The sequence below is a fragment of the Phascolarctos cinereus genome, unplaced genomic scaffold (assembly GCF_003287225.1).
Source record: "Phascolarctos cinereus isolate Bilbo 61053 unplaced genomic scaffold, phaCin_HiC Scaffold_5;HRSCAF=322, whole genome shotgun sequence".
In the NCBI taxonomy this organism is placed as follows: Eukaryota; Metazoa; Chordata; class Mammalia; order Diprotodontia; family Phascolarctidae; genus Phascolarctos; species Phascolarctos cinereus.
The window spans coordinates 124132699-124151796 of NW_027555958.1; the positions used below are offsets into that span (position 1 = coordinate 124132699).

The 19098-nt window shown below is 36.1% G+C and overlaps 1 protein-coding gene across 2 annotated transcripts in view; it reads left to right on the forward strand.

The window, feature by feature from the left end:
• Positions 1 to 17526, forward strand: part of MOXD1 (monooxygenase DBH like 1) — a 115246-nt gene extending 97720 nt beyond the window's left edge. For both annotated transcript variants that reach the window (XM_020987076.2, XM_078155128.1), the window contains exons 12-13: positions 12412 to 12580; positions 15833 to 17526. In XM_020987076.2, the coding sequence (XP_020842735.1) occupies positions 12412 to 12580; positions 15833 to 16054 (391 nt within the window). In that variant the 3' untranslated portion in view covers positions 16055 to 17526. The remainder of the gene's footprint in view (positions 1 to 12411; positions 12581 to 15832) is intronic.
• Positions 17527 to 19098: the final 1572 nt, after the last annotated feature.

The window sequence follows — 19098 nt, forward strand, 5'->3', positions numbered from 1 at the left end:
TAGAAGGAAAGGCAAATTAGGGGAAAAAGAGTAAAAAAAATAAAAACATATAAAGAAGATGGAAAAATGGAAGCTACCATTAATATTATGCTCATTGGGAGTTAGCTTGATAGCTATCAGCAATGCTAGCAAATATACATAGAAACCATCAGGGAGAGGAAGACCGAGTTAATCAACAAGCATTAATTAACGATCTACAATGTGTCAGATACTGTGCTAGGTACTGGTGATACAAAGACAACACTGAAAAGCCTGACTTCAAGATGCTTACCTTCTGTTGGGAGAAAAAACATGTACACATGTAAGCATATATAAAGTATATCCAAGGATTAATAATAATAGCTAGCATTTATGTAGCTCTACTGTGCATCAAGTATTATCCTAAGTACTTTACAAATATTATTTGTTTTGATCCTTACCAGTATATTGGGAGGTAGGTGTTATCATCCCCATTTTACAGTAAAGGAAACAGGTTAAATGACTTGCCCAGGGTCAGATAGTTAATCAATATCTGAGGCTAGATTTGAATATATGTCTTCCTGACTCCAGGCCCAACACTCTATCCACTGTACCACCTTACTGCCTGTAGTAGTGAGGAATTGCTGGGTCAAAGGGTATGAAAAGTTTAGTCACTTTCCTTGCATCGGTCCAAATTAAAAGTGAGAACGTTCAGATTTCACAGTTCCGTTAATGTGCTTGTCATCGTACACCCTTTCAAATATCATTAACTATACCTATATCATATATCACATGATCATATGTCATATAATCATGTATCATACCTATCATTTTTCATTATTATTAATTATTATTATTAATTTGCATGGAGATGAAAACTCAAAATTGTTTTAATTTGCAATTCTTTTTTTCTATCAGCAACTTGGAGCTTGTTTTCTTGTGCTCATTTATTTGTAAATCTTTTTTTTTGAAGACTGTATATATTCTGTGATTGAAGAATCACTCTTAGTGTTACATATTCACATCAAATCCATCTGTATTTTGGATATCCAACTATTATCATTAATGTTTGATGTAAATATTTTCCCACTTTACATTTTCCTTTCTAATTTGGTCTTTATTACATAAAAGCTTTTAAATTTTATCCATTTGGTGGCAGCTAGATGATGCAGTGGATAGAGCACTGGCCCTGGAGTCAGGAGGATCTGAGTTCAAATGTGACCTCAGATACATAATACCTACAAGCTGTGTGACTCTGGGCAAGTCACTTAACCCTAATTGTCTCACCAAAAAAAATGTATATATCTATTTGAAATTTTTTTCTTTTTAATTTCTTTTATCCTTTGTTTCATTAAGATTTTTCTGATATCTCCCAGCCATATTTGTGAAAAATACTTGATCTCATCTTCTTTTAAATTGTGTTTTTTATATTCATGATACATGTGTATCCATCTTGAACATAAACTAATTTTCTCCCCTGAGAGCTTGGCTTCATCATATATGGGAAGATCTTCAAACCTATTATATCATTCAATAAGCATTTATTAAGCACTTACAATGTGCCTGGCATTGTGCTAAGCCCTATGTATACAAAAAAAAGGTCAAAAGGGAGCTTTCAAGGAGCTCACAATCTAATCAACCTCCCACAGTGCAGTGGTCCTTTTCTCTACCTTCCATCTCTGTAGCACATTCTCCATCCCTCAAACTCCCAACGGTCAGTCTCCTGTAAGAATTCATTTTCCTCTTTGAAAACTCCTTGAATCACTTCTTCCCTCCATATAACCAGTTACTTGTTTATTCCTAATAGGCTGGAGAGCAAAGTTAGCCCATTCACCCTATCAGGGAACCATCCTGCACTTTGTATTTAATGACTGTCACTTGTCACTTGCAATGCCTGCAGGTCACTACATCATTCCTGTCTCCTTTCCATACTTGCTGAAACTGAGATTCTCAGTTCTCTGTCACTCTTGTTAGCTCCCATAGCCAGTGGCTTTGGCAAGCTGCTTGTATGCTGGGGCTTTTCACTGCATGAGGCTCTTTTGCTGAGGGTTCCTGAGCAAAGCTTTCTTGTTATTATGATTTCCTGTTTTGTTTTTTTTTCTGGGACTTTCCCTGAGATCTGAAGCTTCTTGCTTTGATTTCAGGTGTGTTTGATCTGCAATTAGCAGATTCCTACTCCCCCTAATGCAGACATTAACTGCCCTCAGTTGTTATCTTCCTTTCTTTCCTCTCCTTTCACCTCTCAACAGACTTCAGAGACTGTCTACAGGAGCTTGACTGTCCTCTGTTTCTCTTTGATGAACTTATCATCAGTAAATGATGTACTCCACTGGTAAGTGAACAAGGATGTCTGATGTGCAAAGTCTTTGTAATTACACAGTGATCCCATGATCAGCAGCATGGAGCTATTAAACAAAGTGAAAACAGTAGCTCATGTTTATGTTTCCATGGATGCAGACTGACAATTCTTCTGTAACTCGTGGTCTCAGAGAGTTTCTTAGAGCACTACCGAGAAAGAGGTTAAGTGATTTGCCAATAATTGCAATAGATTTTCCTAACTCCAACACCAACCATCTCTTTACTGGGCCTTACTTGTGTAAATATCATTATATCCACTTTAAAACTTATACTCATGATTTGCCAAAGGTTCTATAACTGGTAAGTGGCAGAGCTAGGATTCAAACCCAGACCTTCTGACTTTCCAATTACAGCAGTTTTTCTTAATCTGGGCCCCATGAACTTTCTTTTTTTTCCTTTTTTACATTTTTATAACTACTTAATGTAATTGGTTTCCTTTGTAATCCTATGCATTTTATTTTGTATATTTAAATATATCATTCTGAGAAGGGGTCCATTGGTTTAGCCAGATTGTCAAAAGGGTCCAGGACAGAAAAAAATTTAAGAACTCCCAGTGTCCCTCTGGTCCCTCTCCAGGACCAGCTCATGGTCTTGTATTTAGATCATTGATAGTTTTCACTATCATCAAATATCTACATTTACTGAATTTTTTAGGGGGAATGGGTATCCAAACTTCTCCAAAGCAATAAGGAAAAGACAAAGCTGTATGATAAAAGATGGTTCTCTTTTGTCATGCTCTATGGCACCACAATTTTCTTCTGGATACTGACCCATCTGGGACCTCTAGATATATTTGGTTCCCATTCCCCAGAAGAGCCACGTTCATGTCCAAATGTCCCAAAGTAGCGATAATTCTCAGATTACTCCTCTTGAGAAATATGATACTTAGGTAGCATTGAGTAAACTGGTCTTTGGATGACTTTGGAAGAAAGTGGGAAGGGCCTCACAGTACAAGGCCAGTCTTGAAATGACATTGCCCACATCAAGCCATTCATCATCATGGCTAAATTTATTTAGTCCTCCCAAGCATGAATAAAAAAGAACCTCTCTTTTGAAAAACACATTAGGACTCTAAATCAGAGATTGGGTTTTACTTCATCATCACAGTGACATAATTGATGGTAAAGTCCAAACCAATATGGTGCTGGCTGAGAGATCTAAAGGAAAGAAAATAGATGGGCCATTTTTTTCTTCATTTTCTAACTCAAAGGAACACTGCTAGTGTGGTTTAGGGCCCTCCCTATTTAAAAAAAATAAGCTATTATAAAGGAATGTTGTCTAACCTAATGTGGCAAAAAAAATGCCGTTCTATGTTTTTAGTTTCATTTAAAACTAGTTGCTCTGTTTTGGAACATTTCCCACTCACCTAGGATCAGCTAGAGGGGGACTAAAAAAAAAAACAAAAAACTGACAACCAGCTCCTATCTCAATTGCATTATCTATTTAAGTGGGAGGGAAGGAGGGGAACATAACTTCTTTCTTATGAAAATATGGCAAGACTCCACTGCACACCAAAAACTTGCAGTGATCACATGATGTAACAGATGGTGGGCTTAGAAAAATATTTTTATTTTATGTGCTCACATAATCCTTCCCTCCCTTTCCCCACTATAGATTATCTATGTCTAGAGAACTCCAGGGAGAAATCTCCTCTTGTCTGTTTGTTTGGGGGGGATTAGGCAAATGGGGTGAAGTGACTTGCCCAGGGTCACACAGCGAGTGTTATGTGTCTGAGGCTGGATTTGAACTCAGGTCCTCTTGAATCCAGGGCCAGTGCTCTATCCACTGCGCGACCTAGCTGCCCCCGAAATCTCCTCTTATGAAGGCGTTTTGATAGAGGGAAAAGAACAATGAGTTTGGAGTCAAAAGATCTGGGTCTGAATCCTTGACACTGACATAATCATAGATTTAGAGTTGGAACAGACCTTAGAGACCATCTAGTCCAACCCCTTAATTTTACAAATGAGGAAACTGAGGGCAAATGAGGCTGAGTTTTGCTCAAAGTCATAGAAATAAATGGCAAAACAGAAACTTCAATACAAGTTCTATGACTTTCTATCAATTTTTTTCCATGAACCTCATTACCTCCCCTAGTTGTATGACTCTTGGCAACTTGTCTGTGCTTCAACCTGTTCAATTGTCAAATGAGGATGATAATATATGCATTGCCCCCTTATAGGGTTGTTGTAAGAAAATTGCTTTGTAAACATTAAAACACTATAGAAATGTGAGTCATTATAACCAAAGTCAGTGATAATGTTTAAAAGTAGAGTCTACTAGAAATCATGTCATGATGGCCTATGATTAGGCTTGCCTTAAACTTGAGTGAATCAGGCGGCTACCTGTTAAGCTAGCTAGGAAGGATTCCTCTTCTTCCTCTAAAAAGTAACCCCTTCTTATCCTATATACTTTTTCATTCCTGAAATTACTTTCAGGAGGAACAAAGTCTTGTCGTTTGTAACAAATCCTCTGGATCTATGCTGCTAACCCCAACTCCACTGAAAGGTCAGATCTCCAGAGTATTCTAGGCTCAACCTTGAAAGTCAAGTTCTACTGGTACCTTCCAAATATTATAGGTCATGAGGTCCCACTAGAGTGATTCCCCACATTGATTATCAGTCAGTATCAATTAGCCAAGCATAATTAGCTTTTAGAAAGAGTTATTTTACTAAGGTGCTTTAATAAGAACAGTTGGTACACCCCCCCCCAAAAAAAGAAAAGGTCATGACATACTCTCTGATCAATAGATACTGAGTCTAGGGCAAAGTTGGCTTAAGCTTGGATATCACATTGACAAAGGGGTAACTCAGCTCCTGGAAGTCCTTTGGCTGGAGTCCTCAAGATGTTCCCCTTAGATGCAATGCACCTTTTCTTCTGGGTTCCTTGTAGAGCCTTCAGTTTGCCTTTCCTTGTCACTTCCAGCCTATCCTTGGCTCCTGGTGCAGGTATTGCTGCCAGTCACTGCTCTCCCAGGGACACTGCTAGGATCCTAATAAAAAAAAATTCATATTCTCTGTCCTTTCATATTCTCAAGCTCCTCTTCAGAACTAAAGGGGAAGGGGAAGGAGAAGGAGGCTAAGGATCTATTTCTTCCCCCTCCCCGAAGCTGTTCTTTTAGAAGGACTTGGCTGCAATAATTCACTGTCTAATACTTGAATCTCAATTCCAAATAATCTTGTTGGGTTTATACATGCCCTTCAGGGTATGAATAAGTCCCTCAAGCAATCTGAGTATACATTCTTGAGTGGTATCATTTCATTTCATCCAGCAGCTTCAAAAGACTTCTAAAATGATTCAGGACTTTTCACTTAAAGTCTATGATTGACCAAGATACCTCTGATTGATTGTTCTCATCAGACAAAGGTATATGAGCATGACTTACTTAAAGAAGGGTGGAATGATTTGATTGATTACACACTTATAAATAAAAATAAGACTTAAGATTAATAGGTACTAAGGAAGAGGTAGCATTCGGACAAATCCAGCAAATGATTATGAGATCATTTCCTGCAACAGGTGATTTCTCCCTCAGGCCCCCAGACTGGAGCTATTTAGTCTCCTTACCCAATGTTTTACCCAATAATTGCTGACAATTTAAGGTTTTAAAATGTTTTAATGATATTATTTGTTTCTATATATGTATATTTCTCAACATATTCATCTTTCTCTTCCCCAAAAGCTATCTCTATAACAACTAAAGAAAAAGAAGAAAAAAAAACATTCAACAAAATAACCAGCACATTGAATATGTGACATTATATGTGGCTATTGTCCTTCCACTTCTATAATGAAGCAGGGGAGGTGCCTCTTATCTTTAGGACCATCTTAATTTAGGATCATCTTAATTTCTCTGTCTTTAGTTTTGGTTGTTTTGTTGTTCTTCCTTCCATTTACATCATTATAACCACTGTATACATTGCTTTACTGGTTCTACTCACTTCACTTTGCATCTATTGATACAAGTTTCTAATTCATTTCTACATCATCATATTCATCATTTCTTACAAGACAGTAATATTGCATAACATTCCTGTACCTCATCTTGTTTAGCTATTCTCTAATCAGTGGGCATCTACTTTGTTTCCACTTCTTTACTACTATGGCAAAAGATGCTAAGTTTAATCGCACCCTTCTATGTCATATCACTTCAAATATGAGCTGCTATTATAAATACTTCTGGACTGACTGATTTCCCCTAAGCCCTTTACATGCAAAAGATGATTCAAAAATGGAATCGTTTTGAGCAATTAAAAAAAAAGATGACATTGTATTGGATTTTGCTGGCAAACAAAACAAAGTAAAATGAACAAAAACTCAGGAATAGGAATCATGCTCCAGGTCTGTTGGTAGCAATGCCAGTGCCCTCTTGTGGTTTTTAAAAAGTTTGCAGTTTGATTTTGTGACACTTGTACTATTTTCCTGTGCATGTGGGCTAGATTATCTTTTCCAAAATATATACTACCTTAGCTTGTTGAAAGAGAGTTATAATTTTAAAAATTGCTCTTTTAAAAAATAGATGCCCCAAATTTGCTTGTGAAACTTTTGAAATAGAGAAGTGTATGCAATAGAAATTGTCCTTTTTAAAGCCAATATTAATTTTAAATAAATTTTAAAATTATGGAATCAGCAATAGATTACATATATATATTCCATTATGAAATTTTTTATTCAATCATGATGTAGGTTTTGGGTCATTACTCTGTATTTTGATTTGATTTCCTTGAAGATGAGTTTTTTAGTATTTTTATTTTTATTAAATTTATTATATCATAACAATATATTAACCACATAACTCAATTATATCATGTAATAATTAATTATATCAATATAATAACTTATTAAATTTATTATATTGTTAATATAATAATATTAATTATATTGATTATACAATAATTAGTTATGTTAACATAATATAGTAGTATATATTATATTTTTTTTTATTACATTATTTTTATGCTACCTTATCCTAAAGTTTTCAACAGCCAAGGATGTCATTCTAGTAACTCAACAAATGGAAATGGCATTAAAGAGGATGGATTACCATTTGCTTTACTGGTGTACCTTGAGGGCCACTAGGTCTTTCCATATAATTTGAAGCTAAAACTTCCTAATGTGTTTTCTATCTCTATTAATATACAAGTGCCTTAAAAACAGTGACTCTTGCCTTTCTTCCAGTATTCCAAGGACTTAGCACAGTACTTTGTGCGTATTAAAGGCTTAATAAATGCTTTCTTCCACTTCATACGTTTATCAAATATGCACGAGGAACTAAGGGAGGACTTTCATTAAACAAAAATAAACCTGAAGCAAAAATTATAAAATCATAAATTACTTACCACTTTTCCCTTTCTGTGTCTCCCCAAAGAAATAATGCTATTTTAATGGATTAAATTACATAGATGAAGAGTGACACACTGGACAGAAGTCTGGATTTGGATTCAGTACTTGTTTTAGATGGTTCCATTGACAAAGACAAACTTATAATGCTTTGCAAATCACTTAAACTCTCAATGTCTCAGACAATTCTAAGAGTATAAGTTGCTTATGGGTTGCTAATCTATATCACTGGAGGGAATTTCTACACTGGAAGTTCCCTATGCTAATAAAATCACTGGTCTGGACCAAAAATAAACAGATGGAAAAATAATCTTCAGACTCGTAGAAAAGATACGTGAATAAATGAAGTGTAAGGTGATGATTCAAAGAAGACATCGAAATTGCCTCTGATGACTGTTATACATATTTAATGAGTGAGTAAAGAAAGATCTTATTTATAAGTAGATTTTTTTACCTGAGGACAAATAGATATATGAAAATACATCATTAGAATTTCTTGCATTTACAGATTTAATTCACATATCATATTGTAAATCGCTATCATCCCAAAAAATCTAGCGTTTCCCATCGATATCCTGCCTGTTTGTTAATTTGAAAGAAGACTTTCTTTGAATTTGATTTGAGTAAACCAAAAAACTAATTAGACTCAACAATGGGATATATATGATAGGTAATAGTTTATGACTAGCATAATCACATACACATTATTGACTTCATGCTTTCTAGAATACAGTGACATTTTCTTGGAGTCTGGGAACATGTTCAAACATACCAGAAAATTTCAAACTTGACTGTGTTTGAGATTCCATTGTGATTGTATATGTGGGACATGCCCTTTGCTGTGAATGGTCAAGAAAAGTACTTTTTTCATGTTCAAGAGGCATTTTTGAAAGTAACAATATTGAACATTTGGTGATCTCATCAACTTCCATGGAATCAATAGTAATGTCTCTGTTAATGATTCTCAAATTGAATTATTCAGCCCAAACCTCTCTCCTGACCGCTGGTCTTGCATTTCAAACTGCCCTGTAGGTACCTTAAACTCAACTTGTCCAAAAATGAACTTAATTATCTTTTCCCTAAAACCTTCCTCTCTTTCTAACTTCACTTCATGCCTGGACTACTGCAATAGCTTTCTGGTTGGTCTCTCCCTTCTAGTCCACCTTCTATTGTGTCTTAAGAAATTTTCCTGAAGTACAGGTCCAGTCATACCTTATTCTACCCTTCTCAATGAACTCTAGTGGCTCCCTATCATTTTAGGATACGATATAAAATTCCTGGCATTCAAAGCCTTTCAGGACCTGTCCCTCTCCAATTTTCCAGTCTTCTTACTCCTTATATCCCTACCCTATGTACACAATTTAATGACACTGATCTCTTAGCTGTTCTTGAACAACACTTGACTCTGGGTATTTTCACTAGCTATTCCCTGTACATGGACACTCTCCCTCCTGATATGGTGCATCTTATCTTCCTGCAAGTTGCAGCTAACATCTCACTTTTGACAGTAAGCCTTCCCCAGGCTTCCTTATTTCTAATAATTATTTCTTCCCTCTATTGATTATCTCTAATTTATCATATATATATACATATATATGTATATATATGTATCTATATATATAACTTTTTATACATAGTTGAATACATGTTATCTTCTCCAATAGACTATGAGCTCCTCTAAAGCAGGGACTGTCTTCGTATTTCTAGATCTTACCACAGTGTCTGGATATAGAAGGTACTTAATAAATGTTTTTGACTGACTTGTCATTATTATTGTTGTTGTCTGAGGTCAGATTTGAACTCAGGTTTTCCTGATTCCAGGCGTAACATTCTATCTACTACACCACCTAGCTGCCCACTGACATTTATTAGGAGTTTATGTATGAGACATCTATTAGACTTTGGGAATGCAATGTCAAAAACAAAACAGCCCCTGCCCTCGAGGAGCTTAACATTCTACTGGAAGGATAGAGCATGTGTTTTAGTTTATTTGGCAGTTTCAATCTTGATCTCATTTGGGGTTTTCTTGGCAAAGATGCTGGAGTGGTTTGCCATTTCCTTCTCCAGCTCATTTTACAGGTGAGTGGATAGAGTGTTGGTATTGCAGTCAGAAAGACTCATCTTCATGAGTTCAAATCTAGCCTCAGACACTTTCTAGTTGTGTGACCCTGGGCAAGTCACTTAACCCGTTTGCCTTAGTTGCCTTATCTGTAAAATGAGCTGGGAAAGGAAATGGCAAACCACTCTAGTATCTTTGCCAAGAAAACCCCAAATGGGGTCACAGAGAATCAGACACAACTGAAAAAAATGACTGAACAAGAACAACAACAACCATGAATAAGAGAAAAATTTATGATAAAAGAGAAAGAGAGCATTACAAGATGTAAAATGGATAACTTTGATTATATTAAATTGGAAAATTCTTGCACAAACAAAACCAATGTAGACAAGATTAGAAGGAAAACAAAAAGCTGTCTCTGATAAAGGCCTCATTTCTCCAATACAGAGAGAAATGAATTAAATTTATAACAACGCAAATTATTCCCCAATTGACAAATGTTCAAAGGACATGAACAGGCAGTTTTCAGATGAAAAAAATCAAAGCTAGCTATAGTCATATGAAAAAAAAGCTTTAAATCACCATGGATTAGAGAAATGCAAATTAAAATAACTCTGAGGTACCTAATGCCTCCTAGATTGGTTAATATGAGAGAAAAGGAAAATGATAAATGTTTGAAGGTACTTGGGAAAATTAGGACACTAATACTATTTGATGGAATTGTAAACTTATCCAACCATTCTGGAGAGCAATTTGGAACTATGCCCAAAGGCATAAAATTGTGCATTTCCTTTGATTCAGAAATGCCACTACTAAATATGTATAGCATATAGATTTAAAAAAAGGAAAAAAGGATCTATTTGTACAAAAATATTTATAGCAGCTTTTTGTGGTGACAAATAATAGAAAATTGAAGGAATGTCCATTAGTTGGGGAATGGATGAATAAGTTTTGGTATACAACTTTGAATACTATAATATTATAAGAAATGATGAACAGGCTGATTTCAGAAAAACCTGGCAAAACTTACATGAACTGATGCACAGTGAAGTGAGCAGAACCAGGAGAAAATTGTATACAGCAAAAGCAATATTACATGATGACTAATTGTGAATGACTTAGCTATTCTCAGCAATACAATGATCCAATACAATTCCAAAGAACTCATGATAAAAAATACTATCCACTTCCAGAGAAAAAATTAATGGAGTCAATACAGATGAAGCATACTATTTTTTTACTTTATTTTTTGTATGTTTTGTGTTTTGTTTCATAACATGACTAATATGGAAATAATATTTTGCATGATTGCACATGTATAAGCTATGTCAAATTGCTTACCATCTCAGAAAGGGAGGAGGGAAGAGGAGGAGAGAACTTGAAACTCAATTTTTTAAAAAAAAGTTACAAATATTTTTACATGTAATTGAAAATGACCACCACAGTATAAAGCTGGTGGATTAAAACTGTGACTCACGTTCCTAAGATATACAGAGAGACCTGAGGATCTACATCATAGATGAGAGAGAAAGACAGAGAGACAGAGAGAAATAGATACAGAGAGACATAAATATAGAGACAAAGACAGAGGGAGAGAGATGAGAGATGGAGATAGATGACAGACAGACAGATAGATAGATAGATTATTTAGTGTTTAATATATGCCAGGCACTGTGCTAAGCACTAAGAACACAAATATAAGCTAACACTAAGTTCCTGTAGTGAAGGAGTTTGCATAAAGCAAGACAAGACATAAAGGGAAACTGGAAGAGGGGTGCTATCTTCAAGTGGCCAAAAAAGCTGGTGAAAAGGAGGAGAAGTCAAGAGAGTGGTTTGAAGCATGAGTGAGGTGAAGCACGCTGAAGGTCATTCCTGAAACAGTAATACCCAATGAGATAGCTGCCAATAAGGAGAGGAAGACCTCAGAATGAAGTTTTATCTAGGGTGGACAGCTGGTGAGAAGAAAAAAGTCCAAAGAGTGATTCAAGGTGTGACTTGTGAATCTCAAATATAGAACAGGAGTGCCTAACACTTTAACAGCAAGAACTTTACCCCCTTATTGGCCTTCTGGTTGTGAACATCTCTAAGTTTAGCTGGAGCTTGCACAGCAGATGTGAATTCCATCATTAGGTCCATACTCAAAGCTTTTTTCTGTTTAGGACAAGGGTGGGAAACCTGTGGCCTCAAGGCCACGTGTGGCCCCTCTAGGTCCTGAAGTGTGGCCCTTTGACTGAATCCAAACTTCACAGTGGCACTTTGATTTTAAATTTGAATGCAATCAAAGGATCAGATTTAGCTGAACCCAAAAGAGTTTAGACTGTTCCATTGTGGTTTTTTGAGAACCAAGGCTCACTTAGATGCAATTTGCCATGAAGTATCAGAGTAGAATTTTAGGGAAGATTATTTACTATTAAAGGAAGGAAACAAGGGAAGGAAAAAGATGCTCCTTTGCAAAGTATTCCTTCTGAGGAATCTGAGGCAAAATTTTGTCTATTTTGTCCATTTTTTTGTTCGTCCATATTTGTTTTCTGTTTAGATTCCTGTTTGTTCACAGATCATCTGAGTCCAGGTCCAGGAACCTGATCAGGGAATTCTGTTTTTCAAACAGTTGAGAATGAGCATGAGCTTTGGTTAAAGGGAAATATTTATTGTTTTTGTTCAGAACATGGTGCTAATTTGTGTGTCTGTTTTAAATTCAGGACTTGGCCTTTCATTATCAAGAGTCCTAAGCAATATAAAAACTTATCTTTCATGGACGCGATGAACAAGTTTAAATGGTCCAAAAAAGATGGCATCTCCTTCAATAAACTTGTCCTTGGGCTGCCTGTGAATGTGAGATGTTCCAAGACAGACAATGCAGAGTGGTCGGTAAGCCTTTCCCTATTTTCATTAAATGAAGCATAAACAAGGTATCTATAAATGAAGTGTCTAATGAGAAGCAAAGATATTACTTTATTGGGGAGAGGGGGTGCTCAGTGATAAAGGAAGAAACATTTCCAAATGCTGACCTCTACTTTGAGCTCCAATCCAAAGTCTATAATTCCCTCCTGGGTAGTAGATATCCCAATATCCACTTAAATGTAGCATATTAATCCATTAGAATATAAACTACGTCAGGGTGGAGACTATCTTTTACTTATTTTTGTATCTCCCATTTTTTAGCCAATGTGCCTGGCACATAGTAAGCAGTTAATAAATGTTTATTGATTGTTTAACTGCTGTTAAGAAACATTCATTATTATTCCCTATCAAAAAGAACCCTTCCTGATTTCTCTATTTCTGTCAGTGCTATTTTCATTTTACTAGTTACCTAGGTGCAAAGTCTAAGTTGGAAATGAATCTTCCTTCTCCCTCCCAACATACCAAAATTATCACCAAATCTTCACTGATGCAGTACTAACTCACGTTTATATAGCACTTTGTACAAAGCACTTTTCTGATAACTTCCCTGTGATCTAAGTAATGGATCACACTTACTGTAAAGGTGAGAAAACTGATGAGTCAAAAGTCAGACAATAAGTATCTGAGCCCACAGTTGCACTCAGGTTATCTGACTCTAAATCTAGTGCTCTTTCACTACACCATGATGGATGAATACAAGTCCAGAAACAAATGGCAAGATTATTTATTAATTCCTTTTTCATTTATATTTCATCTTTTGGAAACTGTTTGTATCTTTTGTCTGCTTATTTAATGGGAATGACACATATTTGTATCAATTTCCTATGTATCTTTTATATCAGACCTTTAACAGAAATATTTTGTGTGAAGGTTTTTCCCAGTCAGTAATTTCTCTTCTATACTCTGTTTGGTTATGAATTCTTCAAGCAACAGGTAAAAGTAGCACTTCACCTTTACCAGTATCCTAGTTGTTTTTTAAATGATGTAACCATTTAGATTAAAGATACATCCATTTGTAACTTGTTTTGGTATATGGCATAGGATATTGGTCTAAACATAATTTCTGACAAATTGCTTTCTAGTTTCCTACACATTCTAAAAGATAAGGTACCCTTTCTTCAGTGGTTTATGTACTCTATCAGTCTCTGGGTTGTTATGTTTAATTGCTTCTAGATCTTGTGATTGAATCTTTTCCATTTATCTACCTTTTATTTTTTTAAAGTACAAGATAAAAATAGTTTTGGTAATTACTGATTTATGATCTAGTCTGAAATCCGGTAATGCTAGGCTCCCTTCATTTCTGCTTTGTTGTAGTATTTCCTTTCAGATTTTTGAACTTTTATTCCTCTAAATAAAATTTTAATTATTTTATTTAGTACCTCTTGGCAGTTTGATAAAGCACTAAACCTATATATTAATTTAGATAATTTCATCTTTTTCATTGCTACAACCTGACTATGAACAATATCTCTCCAATATTCTCTAAGAAGTATCTTCCTTTTTTTTTTTTTTTTGCAAAGGCAGTTAGGTGACACAGTGGATAGACTCATCTTCCTGAGTCCAAATCTGGCCTCAGTTACTAGATGTGTGACTTTGGGCAAGTCACTTAACCCTGTGTGCCTCAGTTTCCTCATTGGTAAAAATAGCTGGCAAAGGAAATGGGAAACCATTCTAGTATCCTTGCCAAGAAAACTCCAAATGGAGCCACAAAGAGTTGGACATGACTGAATGACTAAACAATAATTTATGCAAACCCCAAATGTTAACTGATAGGATAATTCCTAGCTGTTTTATGGATTTTAAAATTATTTTGAATAGTTCACTTTTTATTTTCTCTTTTACCTAGATTATTATAATAACTTCCTGATTATTCTCCTTTCCTCTAGGTCTCTTTCTTCATCATTCCATACTGTACACAATCATTAAATTACTCTCTCTAAAATATTGTTTTACACAACCTTCAATAACTCCCTATTATCTAAAGACAACATTCCTGAATCTGGTAATTAAGTTTTACATAATCTGACTCACATCTGTTTCTATTGCTTTATTGCCTATCCTTAACCAAACCCTACACTAATGCCAAACTTGTTCATTTATTATCCCCTGAGAATGCCATGTGCAATATCACCTTTACTTATGCTTATGCTATTCACTTGCCTGGAATGTCCTCCCTCTTCCTCTCCACTTAGCTCAATCCTACCTTTCTTTTTCACCACCTTCCCTCACTCCCTTCAAGTTCAACCTTCTTTATGAATAATAGAATCTTGTAGACTTACAGATGTTAAAGTTGGAAAGACCTTCAGAGGTCAATTAGTTCTACCCCTACCTGAAGCATGAATTCTATCACATTATCTTCAACAAAGAGTTACCCAAACTCTACTTGATCATCTCAATCATGATTAATTTGCTGTCTCCCAAGTAGCCCATTGCATTTGGGGACTACTGTCATCCTTAAGTTCTCTTTTTAATATTGAGCTTAAAACTACCAACTCCTTTCTGGGCAACTATGGTGCTTATTGTCTATATCACACACGCACACACACACACACACACACACATATCTTTAAATTGAAGATCTTATAACATTAGCTATCATTGTATGTGAATGTTCTCTTTCCCACTTATTTCCTAATCTACTTGAGTGTGAGTTGCACAAGGAAATGGCAAACCACTCCAGTACCTTTGCCATGAAAATCCCAGATGGAGGCATGGAGTGTCAGACATGGCTGAAACAACTCAACAGCAGCAACAACTTGAGGGTAGAGACAGAGGACTGATAGTACCTTACGCCTAGTTGATGCTCAATACATGTTTTCTGATTGGTTAGAAACTTTAATTCTTGGACTTGATGGAGAAAGTGGAAACAAGGAGTGAAGAAATTCTAAGACTAGAGTTGACATCTGTGTTTATCCAAAGCTGTAGTTAACACCCTTCTTGGCTTTTTATCTCCATGGCCATCTAGAAGTTTAGTTGCTCTCTTCTAGCTAGTCGCTAGCCAGCATGTAAGACTGGAAAGAACTCTTGCTAGAAAGTCACAGGATCTAGGTTCAAACTCTTCCTCTACTACTCCCTTGGGTAAGTCATTTAACTACCTGGGCCTTAATTTTTTCATCAGTAAAATGAAGGGGTTGGATTAGAATCTTATGAGTTTGAAAAAATATGACCATTAATCATATTTCATGAAAGACATGCTCATTTTTATTTGTTTAATTTCAGATTCAAGGAATGACAGCATTACCTCCAGAAGTTGAAAGACCATATAAACCAGAGCCAGTTGTGTGTGGATCTTCCTCCTCCTCCTCCTCCTCCTCCTCTTCTTCATCCTCCTCCTCCTCCTCTTCCTCTTCTTCCTCCTCTTTATACCCAAATTTTGTTCTCCAGGTGACTGTTTCCTTTCTTATCTTCAGTAACACAGTGAGCATCAGGCATTTTGCATAATAATTTGATCATATTTGGTGATGTTCTCTATGCCAGGCAAGCTCAGAATATGTTTGCACTCTTGTTTCCCGTGGTCAAAATGAGCAATTAAGATGAAGGCACAGGCCATAGATTATTTGCAAGTCATCTCTCTCTCTCTCCCCTCCCCAAGTTGCTTTTCTTAGGATACATACTTCTCCTCCTACCTTCACCTAGCTCATTTAGAACACTAATTAGCCAACTTCTACTTTTCCAGAGATACCAAATTCTGTATAAGGATGTTCAGTGAAATGAACACTCCATGAAATAAAATCTTTCTTTGGGGATAAGGAAAAGATGGGACAATTGTGCATTTTGATTTCCCTTCTTTAAAAAAAATATTGACTATTTTGCTTAATTTCTGCTTTTTAATATACTTTGGGTTTTCTCTTCTGTATTTTGAAAAGAAATCTTTTATCTAAAAAATGAGGAAAACTCCATTCCACTCTTCGTCCTTTTTCTTGTTCTTTGAATTTACCTTATTATTATTATTATCCTATCTTTCTCTTTCAACTGTTATGTTTGTCCTTTTCTCTAAGCATTTTTATGTTCAATTCTTCATTTTTTTTTCATTACTACCAACTGTTGTAAAGCTACCACTACATTAAGTCCCCTTCCTTTAAGGGCCTGACTGCACCCTTCACTTTTCTTTCAGTTCTCCTTTAAGATCTCACAATCCCCAACCCCACAGCTCTGCTTTTGCCTTCCTCAGTCACCTGTTGCTGAGTTTTGCCTTGAGTGCTCTGATCACCTATACAGACTCTGGAGTCTTAAGGATACGGAATAAATGATTGGTTGTAGAGCCATAGAGGAAAAGGTTTTCTCAGCTTACTGATGGCCAGTGGTTGAAGCCCTTTACACTGGTTCCTTATCAGAGGCTGAGAGTTTTGACCTGCACAGATAAGAGGCAAGTAAGAGCGGGAAACCTGTATAGCCTGCTGCCAAAACAGTGCTAGTATGTCATACTTACTGAATACTGGCTGAATTTGAGCCCTTGTTGCTCTTGTAGATTTATTTTTATATGCATAATTAATAAACTAATTTTCCTTAATAAAACCAGTTATCACTTTAAAAAAGGTCCCTCGGTCCCTCTGTTTCTAGCATATCCCAATCATAGCACTCATGTTACATGATTAAGGTTGCTTTCTGTACAGTTCAGATACATTTCCACATTTTCAAAATAGTTTTATGTTAGGATTACATTAATAAACTAAATGGAATTAAATCTGCCTGTGGTATCTTGTTCTCTCCTTGAGATGTGCAAGTGATTCAAGCACTCCTGTTACTAGCCTAGTCAATTGCATAAGTTGCTTTTGTTGATGCCATTTTAAAGCTGTTTTTCTTCTGGAAAACAATGTCATATAAAGTCATTAATATAGATAACATTTTGAAATATTTCCTTCATCCACTTGCAATAAATCATTTGATTAAAATGCTGTAATGTTTGTAAAATATATTGTTACTGGTATTTGACTTTTTCCTTTTATAATCTATCTGATACTACAACTTTCCATGAGAATTTTCTTTATAGGAAACATGCTATTGCCTATACAATTTCATAAAACACTTAATTTGATTCTACAAACCTATGGGAACTCTTCTTAGCTTAACCTCACTCAGTCCCCACTTCCTGACAGGGGGTCTGCTAGAGCCAGCTCCTACCTGGATCACCAATTGTTAATTTTTTTTGATGTGAGAGATCAGCAAATGCTACAAATCCGGGCTTGGCTTATTATTTTCTTCATTGTCTAGACTTGAGAAAGTATTGGAGAAAATGTTAATGATGAAGATAAAATACAAAAATATATTGGGGATATATTTTTTGGGAAAACCAATTGTGGACCATTTACCAAGATACCCCTGCCTCATGGTTCCTCAGAGACACCATCAGTAAAGGCCACTGATTCATTTGTCCTCGTTTTGGAAATAGACTCTGTTAGTCTGGCATGTGTCAAGGTATGTCCAGCAAGAAGTTATTGGGCTCATTTGCTGCAATAAGAACCAGATGAGGGCAGTCAAACCTAAAACATTAGTCCTTTTTATTTGCCAATTTTAAAGGAAAATCACTTGACACCTTATACCCCCATTCTCAGAGAGTACAAAGGAAGAATCAGACTGCAACAAAGGAAGAGTCTCCATGCCCTTTCCTGAACAGGCTCAGAAGTTGACATAATAAGGGGAGCCCACAAACCTCTATACTGGGACTAGGATCAACCCCTTTAAAATGGGATGAGGAAAGGCAAGGAAGGGATAAAATCAGGGATGATGCCAGAGCCTTGACTCAACGATCTTTTAAAGAGGAGGGAGTCCACCACAATGGTCTCACTAAAAGTTTTGTGTTCCCCCCCACCAGGATTTAGCAGCTCATTATGCTAAACTCTTGACATTCAGGGGTTGAATTACTGGGTCTGTCTCTACTCCATGTGTCAGGACAGCTCAAGAGGGCCAGGTGTTTTATAGGGAGGGGCAGGATCCTACTTAGGCCTATTTGGCCTCTTATCCCTGAAGCTAATAGAAGGGAGGTACCTACCATTTTTTTCAGGAAACTGGAAGTTTCTAGCCTATGAGGTTCCAGAAATAGAAGATTCCAGATATGAGTTTTAGAAAAGGGCTATGGCAGCACCAGGCAGAAGAAAGGTAGCATCTGATGACAGACTGTCATCAGAAAGGTTAGTCATATTCTCCTCCCTCCAACTAGCCATTTTTCCACTCTAAAACGGAAATTTCCCTCAGAAAATACTTGAAAGGCTTATTTTTATGGAGGCCAGGTGTTTTTATTTTCATCTGAATGGGTTCTACTTTGCTCACATATCAGTGCAGAATAAACTATGCTACCAAAAAGAATTTACATTGGTATATGTGTTTCCTTACAATGAAAGAGTTCTTTCGTCGGGATTGAGGTAAATTGTTTTTGCTTAATTCAAAATACTCCATTTACATAAGTAAGATGATGTCTCCAAAGACTGAAGCGTGGAATGTCAGAACAAGAAGGGATCTTCTAAAAAAACAGCATCAGGTAGGAGAGA